Genomic DNA, 25,623 nt, shown 5'->3' with positions numbered 1-25,623 from the left:
GAGATGATGTAAATTGGCCGGGCCTTTTTAACTCACAGAGCTGCTGCTTGTCTTGTTGCAGCAGATTCAGCAGGACTTGGCAACATGAACAATGTTGCACAGAGGAGCCAACCGCTGAGTGTCTCTGCCAGTCAGTATAAAGGCTGGACTCCAATCTGTCCCCTCTTCGTCTAATTTCTGCTGCCAGGTTTTAAAAGGCCGGCCAGAGTTATAATAGATCCATTCAACCTCTCATCCATCAACTTATAAACTGTTTCTGTTATTGTTGCTCCTCCGGCTGTATGCAGTGTTTACACTTTTTTTATTGTTCTGCAAAACTAATTTTCAGTGTATTGATTTTGGAGCGTTTGGGCCATGAATGTCTGCAAATTCTGCAAGAGATTTATATTCAAGAATAGAATTCAATTAAAAAGGAAAATAGGGAAAATACGGCCTCTTTATTCTCTTGATCTATCTTATCTCTCACAGACAAGATGCAGCTTCTGGTTTTCGTTTTTTAACACATTTCTAATTTCATTTTTTTTTTTTTTAAACAACTTCTACCTTCCTCGGTAGCAAATGTCTTTGTGTCTGGATGGAGGGGGCTTTAAAGCAGTGGTTCCCAATTATTTTGGTACTCAACCCCCACGGCCCTAACAGATGAGCTCCAATCTCCCTTCATCAGTACCTTCCAGTCATGTTTATTTAAACTGATTTTAACACTGTTAATTATATAAAAGTGGATAATGTTAGAGACATGCTGATCCTGGAAGTGTCAGTGTTTAGATATCTCTCTTGTTTTGTTTAATATTGTTTGCTTTCATATGAGTGGGTGGCTGAGGCCATTTCTCCATTACTTTCAGCGATCTATTTCTGCTCTCTTGTTGACTAGTTTCTGCATATTCTCAATCACAGCACCTGGTGTTCAGGTGTTACAGCTGACCCAGGTCGGCAGGAGGTGTGGCCTATTGTGACTGCTGGTTTATTGGTTATCGTGACGACCTTATATTGTGATAACCTTATTTGTGTTTATTAGAGCTGTCAAAGTTAATGCAATAATAATGCATTAACGCAAAAAATTTTTAACTCCACAAATTTCTTTAACACAACTTGCAATTTTTAGGTTGTAGCGGAGTAACTCAGTGACTCAGTTTCAAAGTGAGAGTGAAGATACCGGCATGAAACTAAAAAACATGGAAAACCTAAGGAATCTATTGGTACCAACCATGTCATACTAGCTTGTCACAAAAGAGGCTAAATAGCGCTCCAAACTCATGCTACATTTTGGCGAGGAAAAACTGTCATGGCCATTTTCAAAGGGGTCCCTTGACCTCTGACCTCCAGATATGTGAATGAAAATGTGTTCTATGGGTACCCACGAGTCTCCCCTTTACAGACATGCCCACTTTATGATAATCACATGCAGTTTGGGGCAAGTCATAGTCAAGTCAGCACACTGACACACTGACAGATGTTGTTGTCTGTTGGGCTGCAGTTTGCCATGTTATGATTTGAGCATATTTTTATATGCTATATGCAGTACCTGTGAGGGTTTCTGGACAATGTCTGTCATTGTTTTGCGCTGTTAATTGATTTCTAATAATAACTATATACATATACTGTATTTGCATTAAGCAGCATATTTGCCCACTCCCATGTTGATAAGACTATTAAATATTTGACAAATCTCTCTTCAAGGTACATTTTGAACAGATGAAAAATGTGCGATGAATCACATTTAACTATGGACAATCATGCGATCAATCGCGATTGAATATTTTAATCGATTGACATTGTTACAGTCAGAAAGTGTGACGAGTGTTTACTTTTCTCTTAAACACATAGTATATGTGGATGAAATGTTTTTGTTTTTTACCAATCACAATTTCAGAGCTATTCTACAATCATTCCATGTACTACTGTACTCTCTGCCAAATGGAGAAGTACCCACTGAGTACTCCTGGTTGGGAACAACTGCTTTAAAGTGCTGTATTTGTGTAGAGTACTTATGTCCGACATTTGATAAGCTGAAATCATTCCATCCAGTGTAGTAAAGACAATAAACTCTGTGTAGATTCAGTGTTTCTGCTGATTGTCTTCAGTAATCGTCATTCCTCTTCATGGAAACTAGAGCAGGGAAGTCTACCTGTGTTTTTTCTTTTCTGCTATCCTCTCTCAGTGGGAACAGTTTGACACCTCTGATCTAAACTGAGTGAAAATGAATTTATATTATGCCATAACATATTCTTGGCACCCTCAATGCCACTGTTGTTTGATGCCACCGTATGCTCCATTTTGTACTGTTATTTATAAACAACTCAGTCTGTGTATCTGTCAAAACAAGATCACAAACATGTTTGTGTCATGATTCCTGCTTTCTCTGTCTGCAGGCCCAGCTTATCGCTCAGTCCATCGGCCAGGCGTTCAGCGTAGCTTACCAGGAGTTCCTGAGAGCCAACGGCATTAACCCCGAGGACCTGAGTCAGAAGGAGTACAGCGATATCATCAACACCCAGGAGATGTACAATGACGACCTCATTCACTTCTCCAACTCTGAAAACTGCAAAGAGGTTGGTGTAGTACACACGTGCGTTTCTCACAACGGAAAGAATTTTTCTGCAGAAGTTTGTCGGTTTGTGTCGGTGCAGGAAAAAACAAGAACGTAAACACTGAGAGACTTTACATGTGAGCTGCAGGGCCATTAGAGGAACACACTCATACAGTAGCTGTTCACTAATTAGACAGATTAAGAGGCAGATGGTACAGTAAAATCTACTCGTAGCATGTCAACTCTAGCTGCTTTTTCTTTTTTCTTTGCTTCAGCATTTCCTCTTTAGCTAACACTGTGCCCTGAAAGCATTACTGGAGGCTTTTGGAGAATTAGAAAACCGTGAAACAGTTTCTGCTGTATGAGCAGAGAGGCGGCATGGGCGCCGCCACGCAGCTGCTGTATTAGAGGCACATGAGTCATTTCTAGTGATGGGGAAACTGGGCTTTCTTGAAGCACTAACGCTCACTAACCAACTGTGTTGAGAATAAATGTGTTTCTCAAGGCTTCATGTGCACGCGAGTCGCATCTGCTGCCCTGAAGAATTAGAGCAGGAAACTGTTTTCTACATTAAGACGGTGTGGAGATGTGAACAATCGAGAAAAACAATTCTGATGTAATAAATAAATCACTGGTTATCTTTTAGTGTTTATGCCGAACATAAATAATATATTCAACCTGAATAGAACTTGGTTGTGACGTAGAAATGTCACTGTTTACTGAGACAACACCAGGGGGAGGTGTGAGGTGCAGATTTAATACCATAGAAATAAAAGTAGAGTAGAACGGACATTGCCATTCAGATCAACGTAGCAGGATGGTCACAACATTCCCTCTAATATCGCAAATCATATCGCAACTGCAATACCAGTCAAAATAATCACGATTAGATCAGCCCTAGTTCTGTTGCCATTGCAACTGTTGTAGCAGGCTAACATCTTTATAAACCGGCAACACACTTTACAGCCCCATGACGTGTTGTCACCATAACAACCAACAACAATCGTCATTCTCTTTTGACCTAGTCATATGACCACAGCAAACAGTTCAATGTCCGTTCTACTCCTATTCTATTTCTGTGTTTAAAACTATTCATTGAGATGCTGTAGAAATTGATGTCTGATTTAGTTGTGGCTCTGACTAACTGTTGGTTTGTGAAAGCGCCCTAAGAGAGAATGTACGTCTTCACATGTTGCCATAAAGCAGTGCTGTTCATTGATTTGCAACACAGCCTGCAATAGTCTAATGCAGCCAGAGATATTCGAGGGATTGGTACCTCGATATAAACATTATGTCAAAATGATCTATGATCTCACATTACTGTATACATCGTGATATTTCCCAGGCCTACCCTCTGAGCTCCAGGGCTGCTGTTATACCTCAGATTTTATGCTCTGATCCGTGGATGGGAAAAGTGAATTCTTTGACAGGTGTCAAAAAGAAATCATATTGTTTTAAGTGAGAATGAGTTCTCTACGTATTCTCCAGTTGAATGTATCTGAATCAGACGCTTCTCTGATCAACTACAGTAAAATGTTGAGGGGGAAAAAAAGACTCAAGCACGCTGATGCAACCTTTTGTCTTTTGTTTTTGCAATAGTGTCAACATTTTTGACACAATTTCATTTTTATCAGAGTAAAAATAACTGATAAAGACACAGTAGTGTTGAAATGTTAGTGTTTTTGTATTATTAAAGGTTCAAATCAGTCATATTGTTTTCATTACGGTCAGTTTCTGTACATGACCAACACACTGTCTCCTCCTTTCTCTCCTCCTCCCCACAGCTGCAGCTGGAGAAGAGTAAAGGGGAGATCCTGGGTGTGGTGATTGTGGAGTCTGGCTGGGGCTCCATTCTGCCCACCGTTATCTTAGCCAACATGATGAACGGCGGGCCAGCGGCTCGCTCTGGCAAGCTCAGCATCGGAGACCAGATCATGTCCATCAACAACACCAGCCTAGTGGGGCTGCCACTCGCCACCTGTCAGGGAATCATTAAGGTGCCGAGACACTGAAGCTATGAAATACATGATAATTAAACATTGTTCTAAACCACATAATTTCTGTGAAACTAAACAATCATTTTATGTTTTGTGTGTTTTTCTGTGTTAAAGGGCTTGAAGAACCAGGTTCAGGTGAAAATGAACATTGTCAGTTGCCCTCCTGTTACCACCGTCCTCATTAAGAGGCCAGATCTAAAGTATCAGCTGGGCTTCAGTGTCCAGAACGGCATCGTAAGTATCATTCTGACTTCTTGATGGTTTGTAGGCATGTAGGTTTGATACTTGTAAGGTGAATAAAAGTAGGGCTGAAACTAAAGATTATTTTCATTGTCGATTATTAGCCCAATGTGGCATTATACTTGCCCCGGGCATGTGAGCAATCCTTATTGTTGAGCCGTGCCTGAGGAACCTGCTCAATAGAATCAGGTTTTAATCAAATCAAACCATGTCACTAATCTTTCTGACTTAATGAAGTCAACACCCTAGAGTGTGAATAATTCACATCAAAACCAATAAATAACACAGATAATAAGTTTGTCTTTACAGCATCTTTTCTCATGAGTGACAGCGGGACACACCCAAACTCTGACTTTCACGTCGATTAGATCGCTCGCCCAGTAACGTTGTTGTTTTTCGCTCTTAACTTTGTCACCAGTAGCTGCAGTTTTGGCTTCATGAATGTAGCGGGGTACCAAATGACATACCGATATGCTTTTAGTCATGATTATAGGTGATGACAGTACAATATCTGAAATTACAGGCAACAGAAGCTAATAAAAAAAGTGCAGTGCATTTCTTTTACCTGTAGTCTCTACACCACAAATTCCTACACCTCAGTCTGGGTGTAGGAATGACACTGACAACAGAGAGGTGACAGTGGAGGAGGTTCAGAGGGTTCTGCACCCTGCGTTAAAAGCCATGAACACCCACACAGGTGTTTTCAGTTTATTTGGCTGATTAGATCTCTGCTCACTGTAATTTCTTGACATCTTCCTGAGTCTCCTGTCAGTCTTCATTACACCTGCTTGGGCATTGTTATTATTCTTGTTGGTAGATAGAGATTTGTGATCTCATGAATTCCACCTTCAGCCTGAGCAGAGGTCTAATCAGCCGGAATAACTGAAAACACCTGTGTGGGTGTTTAGAGGACAAACAGGTTCAGCTTATACAGAGTTTGAACAAAGTGTTCAGATGTACAACAAAAAACAACAAATGAGTAAAGATCTTCCAGTCCCTTCGAGTTGGTACTAAATGTGATTACTACATTATGAAAATGCCCAGTGATTGGCAGTTTGGTTATAGCAAGTTCACTCTACTCGACTTCAGCCCTGATTTTCGGCTTCCAGACCAGCGACTAGAAGGGACCCTGTAAATTGCGAAATTGATCTGAGATCTGCAAAAACTCTCGTGAGACTCGCTGCCAGACGACCTATCCTATCCTCAACCATTCGAGGCATACGACATGACACAGGAGGCTGTTGTAACTTGACCCTACATATTCCAATCTGCCCCAAACTTCACAAACTGGATAAGAGTCATTGAGTCATTGAAGACATATACATTCCATTATTGAGTTATGGTGATAGCGCCACCTACTGGCAACAAGAAATGGTTGTATTCTGCCACCCACCCTCATAGAAGTGCCTTTTAAGGATGCCCCACAGGTTCTCAACAGGTCATTTACAGTGCCACGCGCTCCACGCAGAAAATACCCTCCAACTGTTGCGTGCAGTGTCCGACTTTCATGTAAATGCACGGCAGCGGGTACCCCCGACGTGCGCAAAGGGGCGAGGGCCCGTTCAACGCTGCTTGCAGCTTTAATTATTTTATTTTCTCTGTGTTTTACACACTGAAGAAACACATTTGCTGCGTTGTGATAAATTACTGTTTTGCCTTGAACAATATTTATAAACCAAATACATTCCCTGCTAAAAACAAATCTCATTATCTTTAGCGAGAATGTAATGTGCAGTTTATCATTGTCTTTTAAATCTCTGCTGGCCTCACAGCCTCAGTCTTAGATGTCATCACTGTATCGCTGCAGGACATTTTACCCTTCCAGTGACATTCGTTTAGCATATATTACTCTGTATTCTTGCAAAATGGTTACAACTTGAGGACTTCTCCTTTTGTGTTTTGTCAGATATGCAGTCTGATGCGAGGAGGCATTGCTGAGCGCGGTGGGGTCCGTGTGGGTCACAGGATCATAGAGATCAACGGGCAGAGTGTGGTGGCCACAGCACATGAGAAGATCGTCCAGGCCCTCTCGAACTCTGTTGGCGAGGTTAAACTGATGCACACAAACACACACACACACACACACACACACACACACACGATAATAACAATAAAATGTGAATGTTCACATTTGCAAATATGGAGCACATACAGTATCTGTGATTTTTACCAAAGTAAATTATACTGTATAGAAAACAGTTGTTTAATGTGTTGTGTGGCTCAAGAGAAACTTCCTTAATTAAAACCACAGTGTGTAACATTTCGGGGGATCTATTATCAGAAATGGAATATAATATTTATAAGTATGTTTTCATTAGTGTTACGCCACGCTTGTGAAACTGCGGTAACGTGAGCCGCAGAGTGTAAAACCGCCGGCATCTGACTTCTGTTGCTCATAAAGTAGTGTTATTATGATAAGGATGGCCTCTAAGTGAGGCGAACGGTGTTACCGGCGGTTTTGCACTCTGCGGCTCATGTTAGTTTTGGAAAGGGTGGAGTGAGCAGAGGGGTACTCAGTTGGTTGCAATCTGCAACCACATCACTAGATGCCGCCAAATCCTACACACTCTACCTTTAAATTAAGCAAGAGAATAACCCTGATTGGTTATCTCAGACTGGGATTGGCGACTACACATTTTTAACAGAAACTCAGGCGTTGAGTATGAAAGACGTAGGCATTTACAAGGCTGGGGAAGTCTAACAAAAGACACAGTTCAGTAGCATTATGGGAATTGTAGGATCCAGCAAGTTAGGACACAAAAAGACAGGATGTCTCAGCCTGTGCTGAGCCAAACGTGTCGCACTGATAAAGAAATATTGCACACATGGATGAAAGTTTCTGTTTGTTGTGGAAGGATGGCTTCAACCTATTGAAGCTTTTAAATGGAGAGGACTTGTCAAGTTATTTTCTGTGTGGAGCACGAGAGTCTGAGGTTGTGTTCAAAATAATTTACTACTGTCACTATAGAGGGAGCTCTGTGTGATGGACTATATAGTGTCCACCGAGGTCAGTCCTCTCACCCAGCTGCCATATAAATGAACCTTTTTTAACTGTCTTGTCCTACTGCATGTTGGTCCATATATCTTGTTTAGTGGCCATCGATTTTACACTACTTTTTATGATGCATTGTGGGATAATTTAAGTCTGCTATATAGAAACCTAGGAGACCAACTGAGATTTAAAACATTTAAAAGAAGAGTCGCACCAAAGAAGGACAGAGGCAGTGTTGCAGTTTCTAGCTTTCAGTTTTACTTTAAAGGGGACCTATTATGCTTTTGTGCTGTTCCCCTTTCCTTTAGTGTGTTATATCGTTTTTTGTGCATTTAAAAGGTCTGCAAAGTTACAAAGACCAAAGTCCAGGCCAAAGGGAGTTACTCTCCCCCACAGAAACACGGTTACTGAACTGCCTGAAACGCCTTGATTGAAGTCCTGCCTTTTCTTCCACCCTCAAACAAAGCTAGTTAGAGCAGAGCTGGAGCGGAGTTCAAAGAGTTTGGTTCGGTTGACCAATCACAACAGTGTGGGCCAGCTGACCAATCAGAGCAGACAGAGCGTTTCAGACAGAGGGTGAAAAGAGGTGCTGCAGCACAGCCGGTATAAGAAAAGTAAATTGTTTTTTTGAACATTAAAGCATGTAAACATGTTCTAGTACAAACCCAAAATACAAGTATGCACCTGAAAAGGAGCATAACAGGCCCTCTTTATGCCACCTAGAGCAGGTAGCAGTATCTGCTAATGAATACCAGCTGTATTCTCTTGCATCAATTAGCCAGTTAGAGGGCTAAACTGTTTGTATGATAGCACATTAACACATGTCGACACTCAATGCTGGAGTAACTTGACTCTTATCTAAGGTCTAATAGGGATGACATATTTTGTAGGCCAACCAGGAAGTCCGGCCTGGTTCCCTCGACAAAAAGCCAATAGAATTTTACCATTGGGTTTTGGATTATTGCAGGATATAAGCTCTGTGGCAAACACACGTTTGTGATACTTAAATGTTTCAGCAAGATAATCTCCACAGATGAACACCACTTTTATGATTTTTGATGTGTGAATGCAATCGCCAGAAGTAGAAAGCTAACGTTAGGCTATAGACGAACTACACCACGGTCGCATGACTTCATGTCACCACCACTAAGCCAAAGGCGGACGAGTCGACGTGATGACGTTTGGTAGTCTCATTTAGCCACTTGTTAGCAACCGCCTTATTTAAGACACATAAAAGCTTAAAAATTCACCAGTGGGATTTTATGTTGTAGAACAAAACGTTAAAATCTCTTAAAGGAGCAGTGTGTAAGATCTGGCAGTATCTAGCGGTGAGGTTGCACATTGCAACCAACTGAAGCCTCTCCCGTGTGCCAAGCATGTAGAAGAACTACGGTGGGCGAAGCGAATGGCCCTGTCTAGAGCCAGTTGTTGTAAGTGTAGCGTAGCTCATTTGGAGCAGAGCCAGTGTATGTGGTGTATGTGGTGTATGTGGGAAGTGAGTGAATGGTGAAGCGAGAGAGAGAGCGACGGCAGCGAGTAACGTTGTCAACTCAGGCCCTACTGTAGAAACATGGCGGTGGCCGGCTCCGTGAAGAGGACCTGCTCTGTATGTAGATATAAACGGCTCATTCTAAGGTAACAAAAACAACTCTTATGTTCAGGTGATTATACATTAAAGAAATCACACTTATTAATATTATATTCCATTTCTGCCAATAGTTACCCCTAAATTTGACACACTGGTCCTTTAAGCTTGTGTTAACCACAGACCTTATTTCAGTCACTTAACAAAAAACCCATTGACTTCGAAACGAGGGAACAGGAAGTCCTAATATGCTAACTAGTTTCTGGGTTTAAGGACTCATTCCTGCGGCACTCTATATGTATAGTAGGATATAATAATTCTCATTAGACATTCAAAGGAGACTGTGCGGCGGACTATATAGTGAATAGTGAATGATTTTGGACACAGCGACAATGATGTTGACAGTTTTAAGGTTTACCTTTTGAAAATGTTGAAATAAAAGGGACCCCTCCAGAATACACACACATCATCTACAGCATGGAACATCTATAAGAAAATACTCTAAACGTTTGACCCTTTAATTGAGATTGTTTGTTTTTGCCAGATTCACATGAAGACCATGCCGGCAGCCATGTTCAGACTTCTAACAGGACAGGAGACACCTATGTACATATAAACGATGGAGAGGGACCGCTCCAAAGGACAGGACGTCAGCTGTGATTGGTTATCTGACGGGGCAAACCAATCCGACCAGTGACGGGGGTGGGAGGACTGCTTCTCCCTGTCAATTCATTTCTCTTCTTTCTTTTTTTTTCGTTGAGCTGATGACTTCAATTCCTCATCATCTCTACCTTGTCTGTGCTTAACATACAACGGCCATTTTATTGACATGAGATGCTTTTTCCATCTGACCAGCTGAAGAGACAGTGTGTGTGTGCGTGTGTGTGTGTGTTATTTATTCGTCCTGTCTGTGCTTTTCCGTGTCACTTCAGTGAGATCGTGTTGACGGATTTATCGAGCGAATGCGTCACAATTTATTTTTTTATATTCATGTAATGCAATATGATGCTCCTACTATACTTCTTGTATAGTTTCATTTTCTTCTCTGTTTATTTATTTCTCATGTAAATACATATTTTGCTAATATCGCGAGCGAAGGCGGAGGTGGGTGAGGGAGGGGCCACAGCTGCATTGTAAATATTTATCGAATCTCGCTGTTGAATTGAGACGGTCCGTGATGATGGCAGAGACACAATTACATGCCTGATATCACAGTAGTTGCCAGTGAAAAGGGGAGTGAGTTAAGTGTGTGAAATGTCGGGTTTAAATATGCTACGTTGATATGATGTACATGTGAATCAAACCAATGCTTGCAGCAGGGGTTTATGGGAGAAACGCCATATCCTTTTGATTTTCTTCATTTAACGGCAATACAAGAGTTCAACCTCTGAAGTCTTTTCTAAATCTCATGTACAAACACTCACCCACACATTTAAATAACAAGCAACCGAGTAAAACTATTAACATGCATCGATTATGCTTTTGATATCAAAGTCACATGTATGATAATGAAGTTTCTTTTGTGTGCTACTCTACTGTACGTTCATCTTTAGTGTTCCTGACTGACACTCATGCATACTATGGGTGGATTGTGAATGTAACTGTGTTGTGCGAGCCGTCCCATTGCCATAAGCAGTATTAGAATGTCTGTACATAAAGAGAAACTCGTCTAGTATTGTGCTCATGTTAAAAAAAACAAATAAAAAAAACACACAGGTTTAGTCACTGCAAACATCTCCCCACCTGTATGTTGGCTTTCAGTCTTGAGAGGGAAAGAGCGAACTGTGAATCACCCACTGTGACAGAAACGAGCCTTACCGCCGGGTAAAGGTTTTACAATGCATTGTAGTGACTTTTAACCATATGAACATGATCTGTGTGCATGCCTCGTAAAGTAGTTTCATGTCATTGTGGCAAGATAATAAAATCTGAGCTGAACCTGGCTGGTTTTGTTGGACTGGATCAAACTGGTTCTAAAAAAAGGTTTGCTGTGTGAAAGTGAAGCACCAGATGGAGGTTTTCGCCTCTAAAAATGTACTTCGATAATTAGCCTCAGCCTGCTATGTATGGAGGCCCATTGCTTCCAGGAAAAGAAAATAAAAAATTTATGAAAAGTTAGACATGAAAAAAATAAAAAACAAATTTTGATGTATTCTCATAATTTCATAATTAAATTATTTGATTTATCAAATAATTTTGACTTACTGTACTAAGTCAAACGTAAGAGAGTAAATTATTTTATTCATAACTTTGACTTAAAGGTGCTAGATTAGAAATTCAGAACAGCTAAACTACTATTTGCTATGTAAAGATGTACTGCAATGGAGTAATGTCTACCTGAACAGAGAATGAAGTCGCTCTCCCTGTGTGTGTGTGTGTGTGTGTGTGTGTGTGTGTGTGTATGTGTGTTGTAATCAGCTTCTCTGTGCTTTGTTGACAGTACGTAGCCGGTCCAGCCGTGCATGCCTGTTAGTGTATGTGAGTCCCTGTGTGTGCACCCCACTGGCAAGCTAATCGCCGCCGCTCTGCACTGCTCTCAAATGGCGGTTACCACCGATGATGCCATCCCAACCCAAGGCATCGTCAAGGAAACTTGCACCCGCCCTCCGGTCCCCCCCTCAGGTAAACGCTGTTAGCTCTGTCAACACTGTTGCTGTTGTTTGCACTGTTAGCAGCGTCAGCTACGAGCCATGTTGAGAGCCGTGTGGAGGCAATCCCTCAATCACAGATATGATCTGGATTTTGAATTTAGCACGTTTAATATGATGAAATTGAAATCTCAATTGTGAGTGTCTGATTTGCCTCATAGTTTAGCCTTAGACTTTTACTTTTAGTAAAATTCCAATTATAATTCAAATAATGAATATTTGGAATAGGAGGAGCTAACCACAGATGCAAATATTTTAAATAAATTACAGAAGGTCAAACAACTTCAGAAAGATCTTGGAAAAAAAAAAAGTATTAAATCTATTAATCTATTAAATCTCGTAGTATGTAGAGTGGAATTTGGACAAACAGTATCTGTGTGCTGATTCCATAATGCGTAATAATTCTATGCAGGTTTTTGAATATGTTGTGTTCCCACTGGAAAAAGAGGGAAGTATACTCAAAACAAAGCTGTCAGTAAACAACACTTTGATTTTTGAGCGTGCTGTAAAAGTGTCCGAGGCTACTTTCCAAATCACATACTTTTTATTTTTAGTACATGCTGCATCTGCCATAACAAAGTACTTACTGTTGCATGCAGTATGCATATAATTGGGTCATACTACTTCGTCATAACATTGCGCCTTGAACTTTGACCCTCTTGCTCATTTATCTGCTGCGCAGAGGATTGTGGGTCAGAATTGCCAGAAAAGCATGCTGGTATTTTTGGCATACTGCTTTTTACACACTATGTATTAGGACATACTAAAACTTTTTCTGGCGTACTAAATAGTATGGTAGTATGGGTATTGGAATACATATGTAGTCTTGTCCCACAGCTGCAAAATATATATTAATCAATTGCAGTTAGTGAGACCGCTCCAGAAAAAACATTGGAGAACATAAAAAGCATTAAATCTAAGATGAACGTGTAGTACATATTATGTATGATCAGTATAGAGCAGAGAATTGGGACATAGACTCTGCTATATGTTTCCACTATGAGTCTCTAGTTCCCCCTAATGCCTGCAGTTAGGTAGTGCAGGTTCTGTGGAAATCAAATAACAAAAGCCACATATCATTTCATTTTAGTTTTATTATTTAAGGATCTTCTTTTAGTTCAGTAGCCGTATGTAAAATTATCATAAATTTAAATATGTAATTATGTACAACCTTAAAACAATTAAAATGTTGGTTATACAACAAAGTTCAAGCATCGTAAAATAATGATTTGTACCATTCAGTGCTAGCTACATCTCTGACCTGCAGTCAGTTCACAGGGCTTTTATTAGTGTGTCTCTTTGAACCGGCTCTGTTATCTTCTATCGTAGGTTCAATGTCCAGTGTTGTTTATGTCTGCTTGTCACGCTGAGTCGCTCTCAGGCGGGTCAGATCAGGGCTTCTGGTCATCCTTGTCACACTTTAACATGACCTTTATCCCGAGACCCTGACGCGTGGTCTCAAAGGCCTGGGCTGCCTGCTCCAGAGGGAAACGGTGGGTCACGAGGGGCTTCACGTTCACTTTACCGGATGCCAACATGGCTATGGCCATCGGCCAGCTGCAACACAGCAGGACAAACATTTCACTCACGAGTTCAGTCTCTGTGATAGCTAATAATTACTTAATCAGTTGAGCTTCAGCAAAGGACATAAATGGTCTAATTATTACTCCCGAGTGGAACTGCCTCCAGCTTTGCTTTAAACATCTGCTTATAGAACAAAAAAGGGCAATTAATAGATATGTTTTTTACGTGTTGCAGTAGCGGAAAACTCCTCTGATGTCCACTTCTCTGAGGGCAGCATTGATCAGAGGAACCGTGGCCATGTCAGCGCCCACACCCACCAACGCCACCACGCCTCCTGAACGTGTCGCCTGACAGAAAAAAAACCAGTTAGAACTTGGATTATTTTATAAGTCTCCAGATACTCAAACTCTTTGGCATTTATGCTTTATAGTGGACCAAATATGCGGTAGTATAAAGAACAAGCAGTGGAGTTAAAACAGCAATACCACACTGTAAAAATACTCCAGGCAAGTATTACAGGCAAAATGTACTTAAAGTATCAAAACTAGTAACTAGTAAAACGGAAAAATTGCCACTCAGTGTTGTATTATTATATAATATAAAACTATTACAGATGTATTAACATGTAGGTAGCATTTCACTGTTGTAGTCGGTTGATGAGGAGCTACATTTTAACTATTTTATATACTGTTGGGTAGTTTAATCTACAACAATGCAACATATTTTAAAGTCTTGATGTGTAAAGCAACAAGCAGCTCAAGCTGTCAGATAAATAAATGAGCTATAGCGGAGTAGAATATAAAGTTACTCAAGTAAATTACAAGGACCTAAAAATTGTAAGTAAGTACAGTACCTGAGTAAATGTACTATTGTCTATACTTTGTGCAGAGCTACGTCATAATTCTGAATATAACTTCAACACTGAGTAGTCACGTACATAGATGGCCGTTTGAATGCTGCTCTCCACACCAGAGCATTCGATAGTAACGTGAGGCTGAGCGCCCAGCTTGTCCTCCACGCTCTTGGCCAGCTGTTGGGGTGCGTCTCCTTTCTTCACCGCCAGTTGGAAGTCTGCGCCCAACTCTTTGGCCATTTTCAGACGCTCGGGGAACAGATCTGAGCACAGCACACAGGATTAGAGACAAAAAGAAAAGACTTAAGAGAAGATGCATGTTATGTCACGTCAGTTGAGATAGACGTTTATAAAGTGTGTTACCGGTGATGACGACCTGCGAGGCCCCCATCGCCTTGGCCACGAGCAGGCAGACCAAACCAATAGGTCCTGTGGGAAGAGAGGAAATAAACAAGATGTGTACTTACTGTAGCAACTGTGTTAATATTGATTTAGTTTAAATTTGAATTCCAATTCAAGGAAGAAGAGTCAATGTCATGATGTGTTTTCAGCAATCACATGTGCTATATAACTTAACACTTATAAGAAACTATTTCACCTGGTATCACAGGTGTCTTAAATGTGCATTAGCTTGTTTTTGCAACATAGGGGATTTTGTTAAATATTAAGTGTCTTACAAGGTGCGTTCAAGTTCAGTAGTTTTAAACTCACTCAAGTTTTGTTGAGCCAGCATGATTCTCACGTTTTTATGACTACACCCATCGAGTGTGTGTTAGATTCTTTACTTGCAGGGGCTACACAAACACCTGTTTTTTATATTAGTCTGCAGCGTGTCCTGAAAGGCAGTATGCAGTATCTTGTTCTATTGCGTCAGTTTATTAGTTTTGGCTCATGTTTTACCTGCGCCACAGATGAGCACAGTGCTGCCGAGGGTTACCCCGGCTCTGCGACAGGCGTGGATTCCCACAGACAGAGGCTCGATTAGAGCTCCCTCTTCAAATGTCACATTATCAGGCAACCTGGACAGTTGAAGAAAGACACAGAAAGAGAAAAGAAGAAGAAGAAGAAGAAGAAGAAGAAGAAAAGGACGCCAAAGTTAGGCAAGAGAGTCAGTTGTTAGGTAATCTCTGGTGCAATCCTAAAAATATAACTGTTACTTGTAACAGAAGTTGGCACTGTGTTTGTAGAATCGGCACAGGTTTCCATCGTCGGGGGGCGTAGCACAGAAGAAGATGGTAGGAGACAAGTTATAGCGTCCATTTTTGAAGAACTCGTCCATCTCGCGGGGCGCGCCGGGCTCAACGGCCACTCGGTCACCTAAAAAATACACAGTGAAGATGAGTTTGTCCAGATAAATCTACGTGACTGAGAGTGAACTTGACTTTCAACATAAAATGTAAAGACTAAGTGAGACAGTGTATTAGGTTTCAGTGCCATGAATGCATATGTTTAAAAGCATGTATGGCACTGCGGGTACAGTTTGTTTTTGAATTATAAATATTGTTTGAAATGTAAACACGTTTCAACTTTCCTTTTAACAGAATGGCAGGTTTCTGCAGTGCTCACCCACTTACCTGCATTAAGGTGCTTGACTGCTGATCCAACCTTCACCACCCGCCCTGACGCCTCGTGCCCCAACACCATCGGTTTGGTGACCACGTAGTCCCCAATCCGGCCGTGCTGCCAGTAGTGAACATCTGATCCACAGATTCCTACAGAGTGCATCTGGAGCAGAACCTCTGTGTGCAAAACATGACAGGGACAGTCCAGTACTGATTAATACGAGGGTATGCATGTTCTGTCTCCTTGTGACAAAAAGACACTACAGACCAGCATGATTCCACACCTCTGAATCATGCCCTACATCTTAATTTGTTCAGACAAAATGACAATTCAGTCTAATCTTTATGCAAACTACTGACCAAATTAAAAGGAAATCTGTGGCAAGTATGTATTTTTTAACACCAGTGCATTATAAGTCACAAATATTTTAAGAACAAATTAATAATATGCAGTACTTCTGACTCTAATACATTACAAAGTCATAAAAACTATAGGTAGTTGTTCTGCACTTTAAAATATGAATTCAACTTATTATATATAACCTTGCATATCGTGCACAACATATTAACATATTCTACATATTTTAAAATTGTTGCTTGTTGAAGTGGCATATAAATTGTTAATTGCAACTTAACACACTTTAATAGGCTACTCTATCAATAAGTAAGCACAACTACAAGCCAAGTATACCTTTCTGTAGGCCTATAAGGCGAGAATACTTTATTATACGTTTCTTAAGTATATCTTGATCAAAAGATTAAGTACAAGTAGGCCTATAAACCAAGTATACTTAAACTTTTTTGTATACTTGTCAACATAGGCCAAGTATACTTAGACTTTTCTGTATACTTAACAGTATAAGCAAAGTATACTTAGACTTTTCTGTATACTTATCAGTATAAGAAAGTATACTTAGACTTTTCTGTATACTTATCAGTATAAGAAAGTATACTTAGACTTTTCTGTATACTTATCAGTATAAGAAAGTATACTTAGACTTTTCTGTATACTTATCATCAGTATAAGCCAAGTATACTTAGACCTTTTTGTATACTTGTCAGTATAAGCCAAGTATACTTAGATTTTTCTGTATACTTGTCAACATAGGCCAAGTATACCTAGACTTTTCTGTATACTTAACAGTATAAGCAAAGTATACTTAGACTTTTCTGTATACTTATCAGTATAAGAAAGTATACTTAGACTTTTCTGTATACTTATCAGTATAAGAAAGTATACTTAGACTTTTCTGTATACTTAACAGTATAAGCCAAGTATACTTAGACCTTTTTGTATACTTGTCAGTATAAGCCAAGTATACTTAGATTTTTCTGTATACTTGTCAACATAGGCCAAGTATACTTAGACTTTTCTGTATACTTATCAGTATAAGCCAAGTATACTTAAACTTTTCTGTATACTTATCAGTATAAGCCAAGTATACTTAAACTTTACTGCATACTTATCATCAGTATACTTAGACTTTTTTGTATACTTGTCAGTAGCCAAATATACTTGTATATATATGTGTTAATTATATCTCTGATAGGTACATAAAAAGTAAACTGAAAGCATACTCTATTATTTTAAGTTTAAAAGAACTAATAGCACACTTGAATAAACTTATTTTTGGGTCATTTCTATTAAAGGAAACACATTATGAGCTTCACCAGTTGAATATATCATACCATTAGGTCCAGGCTCTGGGATGGGGCGGTTTTCCTGTGAGAGAAATGCAGGAATTGCACAAAATGCAAAGAAAAAAGTTGCAGTCAGTTTATAATTAAACACTTTCTGTAACTAAATGGTTGAAGTTTGAGGGTCTTCTCCTACCAGCCGCAGGTCTCCCTGGGCGTGCAGCACCACGGACAGATTTTCCTCAGCCATGGCAGATGAAGCAACACTGAGTGAAGATGAACCAAACACGGAGAGTCCCAGCAGAGATGCCTCTTCTTGTTCTGCAGGTGTCACAGAAAGCAGGCAGGCTATACAGCTTCCATGTTATAGGGGCTGGTACCGAAACAAAGCCTGTGATTGGTCAAAGACCGGCGAAAGAGTCCACTGTGTAGGGGTGGCCGCTACCACGCAACTTAATGTAACTGCACTCATTACATTACTATAACATCTACTACGGCTCCATATTACTTCATTGGATTTTCACATTACGTTGATATTGATTATAGGTTTTCATTGAGCCGTTATGATCGATATGCCGTGATGTAATTAGCATAGAAATCCCCTTTCCAGTTGTACTAGCCTGTCCGACACGATTGACAGGCTCAACAGGGCAGACTGCCATGATTTTGATTTTGCACTGTACTATAGAAATATTATATTTGGCTGCTATGATTACAGTGACAAAGACAGTAATACATTTTTTTCTTATTAATTTAATTTGAATTCTCGCAAAGATCCACATTCACAAGTGTAAATTTACCAAAAAAAAAAGCCTAATTTCTTTGTATTTATAAAAGAAGTGGATCTTTATCTGTCAACAATTTCCTCCTCACAAAACATGAAAACAATGAATGTATGCAATATCTTTAATGTTTTTAAGTGAAATTATTGTCATACTCTCGCGTGGTCTTTTTTATTATTATCTACTTATTTATTTATTTTTATTGTGTTTTTTTATTATTATTTTATGTTGGTTTTGTTTCATTCCTGTTGACCTTTTATGTTTTTCACAGCTCTATGCTTCTTTTGTATGTAAATGTTTTTAATGTTTTCTGCTGTTACTATGGATACTGTAATTTTGAAATAAAAAAAAAACTGCCATGAATTTTTATGAAATATACAGCATTATGATTAGTAATGTGAAGGTTCTCAAGATATATATATATATATATATATTTATTTTCAAAATAGTTAAATAAATTACATATATTTCACAGTATAAAATAATAAAAATAAAATAAATTATACAACAAATAAAATATAAGGAAAGGAAAAGAAGATAAATAAAAAAAAAATATATGAAAAAACAATCTCTTAAACAATTGAAATAAATTTGAAATGTCTAAATAAAATGTCTAAATGTCTAAATAACCCCATCCAGCACTGCTCCCAGTAGACCACATACACACCAAAAAAACTGACAATAACTGCACTTTACTGTACACTGACTGTGCAATATCATTATCATTATTACTACTCAGGTGTAATTCATACTGTGCAATATTTTCAGGTGGAATTTCATTTCATTCTCACTGTGCAATATCATTTTTCCACTTGTGCAATTTTGTTAATAGTCTGTTTATTGTCAATACTGTATATACTGCTCCTATTTTTATATTTCCTTATAGTTAATTGTTCATATTTGATTCACTTTGTTTAGCTCTTTTTTTACTGTGTTAGCTGATGCATCTTGTTTTTTGCACTATCCCCTTTGCTGCTGTACACTGCTAATTTCCCCACTGCAGGACTAATAAAGGAATATCTTATCTTATCTTATCTAGAATTTTTAAGTATCCAATCGTAGTCAAATATGTTTTAAAATCATTATCTTTAAAAGTATAAAAGGAAGGTGGTCTTTTAAGCCATATCATTTTATGGATAAAATATTTTGCTAAGATATTAATCAAATGGTTCTCAAGACATGTAATTCTCAATGTTTCCCTCTTCTGATGGCATCTACATTGCAGAGAAAACTTTGTCTTTAAATTTTGGAAATTGAAGTTTCCAAATGAAATACATGAATCTTTCTGACTAATAGAACCTTTGAGAAAGTGTTTCTATAAACAATTAGTAAACGACCAGTATGTTTGTACAATACACATTTTATGTCGTATCACATTGATCAACAGCTTTGACCTGGATACACCTGATTAGTATTGCACTAAATGAAAACACTGTATTTTGATGTTTTTGTGCATTATGTGTACTTAATTGCAATTAACTCTGCAAGGCTGCTAACTGGTGTACATAAGCCTGTGAAGCAGGCTGGACATTGCTGCTCAGTAAGACTGAACTTAACATATTGTGCTGCATTTCTTACAATTAGGGAAGTATTATTTAGTAAGCTATGACTGCAGACAAGTTGAACTGGTTTAAATCCTGTTGCAACTGAAAAGAGTCTCTGTTGTCATACCAGGAACTGAACAGTACTGCTGTAAAACAGATTATGTAGATGTAAGAAATTATGGGATTGCAAATGTGGACCCATTTGTACCATTTGCCTTTTTCAGACCAGATGGACTATGTTAGAGGGATAAACCAATTAGCAGATACAAAATAATGTGGAGAAAATTACAGCATGAGATCAGCATCAGCCATGTTACATTGCTTTATTTCATTTCAGTTTATACATCTATACTGCGTACACAATTACCGTACACATACCGCAATATGAAACATAATAACTAATCTGACAGTACATTATCTACAGCTACATGTTCTTCTTCAACATGCTTTCATCTTGTTTGTTTATGTGAGGCAGCAGTGGGCTTTACAGACGGAGCATCGGAAACATTCGGCACGGAAATCACACACTTCACCTGAATATTTCTGCAGGTTGTCCATGCTGACGTACCCTGATGTGAATAACAGAAAAAAAAGGGTTTAATGTTAACACACTCAACAACTCAGAGGAAACTTCTTCCAAAAGATGTTGAAGATTGCCTCATCATCGATTGCACCAAACTTCATTACAGGTCAATTATCTTTTTCATTATTATCTTATTAGAAACAGTACAGACATTTTCTCAACGAACATACAGTAAATGATAACAGATGTTTCACCTGTGAGCATGTTACTAACTGGATAATGAGCACGCAGAGTGGCTTCACTTTCTGATGAGTCTGTGTCAGATGGTTCAGAACTGCCAAAAGAGTAACAGAGACTTATTTACTGGACAGTTTACAATTTATTGAGATCGAATTTTAAATATTTACAGTGGAAACTTACTTGCTTTTGCTGACGTCACTGTACTTGTCTTCTGACTGGCAACTGAAACTCTTATGGAAACCCTGTAAAACAGAAGGAAGTTCAACTAAATTAATACAGGCTACATGATCTGCATTTGTAAATAAATGTTCCTGGTGTACTTACTTGTGCCACGGACTGCTCATCTTCACACTCCCAAATCAACCTCCCAACCACGTGTCTCACCTCTAAAATAATAATAAGAGGAACATTGTATTAGTTATGATTCATAAAATTGGTTTACTTTGACATGAATCAATCATTAGAGTGGATCCCAACTGTTTTGGCAATGACCCCTTTATCACAAGTTGATTATATCTGTGAGTTGCAAGAAGTTCAACCAGAGTGACTGGTCCCTTTGAATAGTCTTTATCCACTATCCACTATTTAAAAGGGACTGTATGTACGTTTTTACACATATAAACTTTTTTAATTGTTTTTTATTGCCAATGTGTGAACAGGTTGTAACCTAACCTAAAAAATAAGACCTTCTGCGACTTTTTGGGTTTCCTCTATCAGCCTGTAGACTGCTTTTAATGTGAAGAATGCAGGCCGTTTTTTCCAGGAAAATCCAACGAATGTGACGTCATGCTCGCTTGTGAGTGCCTTTTCTGTTAACTGCTAACGCCAACAAACGACCAGCCCCCACCACAACTCAGACTCCAACACAAACTCCACGAAAACACAAAAAAACAAAAAGCCCGTCTTGCAAAACAGGAATGTGACCGATGTCGGGAGGAAAACTAGGATCAACATCGACCTTCGTTCGGTTTTGGGTATCAAAACGGACCGCTAGCTGGCAAAATTCCTATTGGACAGGTAAGCTGACATTACTGCCAAGCATGTGAAATATGTAAGGGATAATGTACAGCTAGCGGGTCATTGTTGTAAAAGAATCCCCTAGAGGGCGATGCCACATCCCGACGCGAAGCGGTATGTAGCCGCTTATTACACAGCTACTTACTTAAGAAATCAATAATAATTTGACACAAAAACGGTCCGCCGAAGTCCTACATAAGAACTGCACCCATAGCAACGGTCTGCTATACATAGCAACGGTCTGCTATACATAGCAACAGTCTGTTATATAGAAATTACAGACCGCAGAACGCCGGGATTGACCAATCAGAATTGAGCATTCAACACAACCATGTAACAAATAGTGATATTGTGGTTTTAGATGTCAATCACGTTCAGTCTCGAGTGTGTCGCCTCACTGTTTTGACCGATGCCCGCTCGCATCTACGTAGTGCGAGCACAAGCGCGAGCAACAGGACGCTGACTGTCGTTGAATTAACAGCCACAGGTTTCACTGTTAACAAGGAATTTCTGATTCTTACATAGAGCCCCTTTAACAATAAAAAAGAAAGATAAAAGAAAAAAATAGTTTGTGTAGCAGAAATTTTCCTATCTTGTTAATCATCTTGCAACCCCTCAGACTTCTCTCGGGACCTCATTGCGGGCCTTGACTTCAAGGTTGGGAAACCACTGATTCAGTATGATTTACAACAAATCAATAAACACATTAGTCCTCACCATCCTGTACTGAGGCTGGAGGCAGCACATAATGACCGATGCACACAGACTTCACACTCTGCCGCTTCTCACAGGCGGACAGAAACAAGCTGTGAAAAACCGCCACTTTGTTCCAAAGATAATCTTTGCTCTCAAATATCCTGAAAAACAGAATTTAAAGGTCCCATATTATAAAACAATTAGATTTTCATGTTTTTTTTATTATAAAGCAGGCTTAAGTCCTATATAAATACTGTGAAAGTATCCAAACACTCAATCCACAGGGAAATACACACAGCCCGTATTCAGAAACTCTGCATTTGAAACAAGCCGTCAGGATTTCTGCCCATTTGTGATGTCACAAATACCCAATATTTAGACCCTTTACACAGATTTAAACGTAAACATTCTAAATGTGTCCCAGTTTATTTCCTGTTGCAGTGAATGTGAATGTCATCAGCTGACAGGAAATCACAGCTTGTAGGGGATTACAACAAATGATCTGCTAGATGATGATAAATGTGCAGCTTCCCAGTTCTTCATCAGGCTCACCTCAGAGTATCTTCACAGGTAGCATCCTCACTGAAGAGGTAATCTGCTGTTCTCCAACCAGCTACGGTCCCAGCCTCCGATGCTACAATTCAATTCAATTCAATTCGCTTTATTGGCATGACTGTCAGGTGAACAATATTGCCAAAGCGTCGATTCAATAATAAATTAAAATAAAAAAGAACAAAATAAAAACAAAAACATATATATATATATACATACATATATACAATTCATTAAGCAAATTACAATATATATATATATATATATTCAAAAAGAACATGCATGTAAATGGAAGAAAACAATAAAGAAGTAATTAATATTTGTTGTGTCAATAAAACAAATAAAAAACTATTAATAACAATATATTGCAATATCAAAGGATAAATATAAAAACTTTTTTTTTTTTTTTTTTTAAACATGAAGTAGAGGAGTAAATAAAAGGCAGAGTGTGAGTTACATCTATCATGTGTTGTTGTTGTTGTCTGTTGACATGCACTGACATATCCTGCAGTTTCTATGGCGATGACACTATTTTCTCCAAGTAGATGTACAGGATACATACACATTATGACCAGAAAGCTAAATACCAAAACAAAGAGTGTGTTTTTAAATGTCAATGTAGGTCCAATGTGAACTAAAACAGGTTTATGTTTATTCTCCTTTTACAGGTAACACAAGTCTTTGTTTCTACCTGTGAGAGATTGTGTCACCTAGCAGCCAGCTAACTTAGATTGCTAACTACAGTTAAACATTGACCTGATATAATAGGTTACTTACTCCAAAAGTTGTTGCATGCCTGTGGCACACTGCTGGAAAACCAGGCAGACTTGTTCCTAAACATCTCTACAGTCTTCTCTTGTGAAAAGTTGTTAGTTTGTAAGCTGTTAGCTCTCCAGCTAGCCTGCTAGCTTTATATCTGTTTGTGTTGCATTCACATGCTGTCGAAAACTGTTGGAAATGTGGACATTTAGAGAAACTGACTACTAACCAACAACAACAACCAGGTAGGAGGTGGACTTTATGGCTGTGTTGTACCTGTTGTTTAATGTTTAGTTTGTATATGTTTTATAAAACAGGCACAGCCATACATATCCTGTATTTGTTTACTGTTGAGGATGGTGAGGTGATGATAGTTAAAGTGGAGTCTCTGTTTTTCCTTGTGTGGGTATGTATGTATCCTGCTTAATTGTCTGCATTATTACCACCAATAGCTATTTAGGTATGATTGGAAAGTATTCAGTGTTTCTTCAATATGTTTAGTTCAAAGTCTTTTTATTGGTATTCTGTACAAAATCCAATAAATCACAGAAATAATTGTATAAACAAATTATACCCCCCATCCCTATAACAATATTACTATACCATTAAATAAGCAGAATGAATTTCATAAACAATTAAATTTATACATATAAATGAATTCAATCCGATATAAACATAAACAAAACATAATACAAAAAAAGGAAAAAGGAAAGGACCAAAAACACAAAAAATAAGTGAATTAAAAATAATAATAAATAATAATTTAAAAAAAAAAAAAACTAAGTTTAAGTTGTGGATTATATGTAATATGGGGTCAGCAGTTTAAAACTTCAATGTCAGTTGTATCCATTTTTTCTATATAGATTAAAAAAGGTCTCCATATAGCATAACATTTCTGAGCACACCCTCTTGTAGTATAGCGAATCTTCTCCAATACCAAATGATGTATGAGATCTTTAAACCACATCCTAAAGGTTTGGAGGATACTTCTCCTTCCATTTAAGAAGTATAAGTTGTCTAGCTAAGAGAGATGCAAAAGCTCTCATATTCTTTGCCTGGCGACTAAGATGTATGTCTTGTGGTGCTACTCCAGATACTGCAGTAATAGCAGAAGGTTCTACGGGTACTTCCAAAACATCTGAAAAGGTTTTAAGTATCGACTGCCAGAATATATGTAATAATATGTTTACTTAATGTGACGCTCACAGACCCTGTGGATGGAGAGAGGATCCAACTGACAGCAAACAGCAGAGGATTGTGTGAGCAGCCACACTGCTGAAATGTCACACACACATGTTTCTGAATGAACTGTGTGTCCACAAGCCAAGGTATTTATTATCTCATGTGAGGTATGATTTTTTCTCAAATGCCAGACAAGGAACTCCTAGTGTTTTACAGCTACAAGGAGATAGATTAGCTAACTGTGATCCACATTTAGATTTTCCTTCTTTACCACCTCCACCTGGTGACTTGATGACACTTATAATCTATAACTGACATACACATAACATAAAGCTAACTTTACAGGCTGTTAGATGTGTGTCAGTATGTTTTGTATAAGTTACATTAACTTTAGAGGGACTGTTTGTAAGAATCAGAAATGCTTGTTAACAGCGACACCTGTGGCCTTTAAGTCAACGAAAGTCGGCATCGGACTCACACTTGTGCTCGCTCTACATAGACATGAACGAGCATCGCTCAAAATAGTGAGGCGACACACGTCAGCTAAAACCACAATATCACTCTATATTTCAGCTGCTTGGCAGTAATGTTAGCTGACCAGACGAAAGTCTCTCCATGAATCACTGCTGATCCTAGTGTTGGCTTTTCCTGCTTCAGCCTCCCGACCGCGGTCGGAGGGAACAGGGAAGACACCGGAGTTTTGGTCGGAGACGATAACGTTTCTCGCTGCAGAGCCCCGTCACTTCACAAGACACGGGAAAC

General features: G+C 38.9%; 3 protein-coding genes across 5 annotated transcripts in view; 1 reads left to right on the top strand and 2 right to left on the bottom strand.

Moving 5' to 3' along the window:
• apba2b (amyloid beta (A4) precursor protein-binding, family A, member 2b) overlaps window positions 1-11,284 on the top strand; it is an 85,586-nt gene extending 74,302 nt beyond the window's left edge. For all 3 annotated transcript variants that reach the window (XM_037748050.1, XM_037748059.1, XM_037748069.1), the window contains 5 exons: window positions 2,370-2,549; window positions 4,312-4,524; window positions 4,639-4,758; window positions 6,671-6,811; window positions 9,886-11,284. In XM_037748050.1, the coding sequence (XP_037603978.1) occupies window positions 2,370-2,549; window positions 4,312-4,524; window positions 4,639-4,758; window positions 6,671-6,811; window positions 9,886-9,957 (726 nt within the window). In that variant the 3' untranslated portion in view covers window positions 9,958-11,284. The remainder of the gene's footprint in view (window positions 1-2,369; window positions 2,550-4,311; window positions 4,525-4,638; window positions 4,759-6,670; window positions 6,812-9,885) is intronic.
• A 1,779-nt stretch (window positions 11,285-13,063) lies between these two features.
• Window positions 13,064-17,919, bottom strand: sord (sorbitol dehydrogenase). The gene is made up of 9 exons (XM_037748082.1): window positions 17,763-17,919; window positions 17,618-17,651; window positions 15,941-16,105; window positions 15,524-15,683; window positions 15,267-15,385; window positions 14,730-14,795; window positions 14,451-14,629; window positions 13,739-13,860; window positions 13,064-13,546 (listed from the first exon to the last, which is right to left on the bottom strand). Exons 1-9 carry the CDS (start codon window positions 17,814-17,816, stop codon window positions 13,381-13,383), a joined length of 1,065 nt encoding a protein of 354 aa, XP_037604010.1. The 5' UTR covers window positions 17,817-17,919; the 3' UTR covers window positions 13,064-13,380.
• Window positions 17,920-20,196: 2,277 nt separating this feature from the next.
• terb2 (telomere repeat binding bouquet formation protein 2) lies at window positions 20,197-23,891 on the bottom strand. Its single transcript, XM_037757439.1, has 7 exons — window positions 23,698-23,891; window positions 22,921-23,002; window positions 22,390-22,529; window positions 20,980-21,041; window positions 20,836-20,897; window positions 20,670-20,749; window positions 20,197-20,461 (listed from the first exon to the last, which is right to left on the bottom strand). The coding sequence occupies exons 1-7, from the start codon at window positions 23,759-23,761 to the stop codon at window positions 20,355-20,357; spliced, it is 597 nt and encodes a 198-aa protein (XP_037613367.1). The 5' UTR covers window positions 23,762-23,891; the 3' UTR covers window positions 20,197-20,354.
• Between the last annotated feature and the right edge of the window lie 1,732 nt (window positions 23,892-25,623).

The sequence above is a fragment of the Sebastes umbrosus genome, chromosome 2, assembly GCF_015220745.1.
Source record: "Sebastes umbrosus isolate fSebUmb1 chromosome 2, fSebUmb1.pri, whole genome shotgun sequence".
Classification (NCBI taxonomy): Eukaryota; Metazoa; Chordata; class Actinopteri; order Perciformes; family Sebastidae; genus Sebastes; species Sebastes umbrosus.
This window is presented reverse-complemented; position numbering and strand designations above follow the sequence as displayed.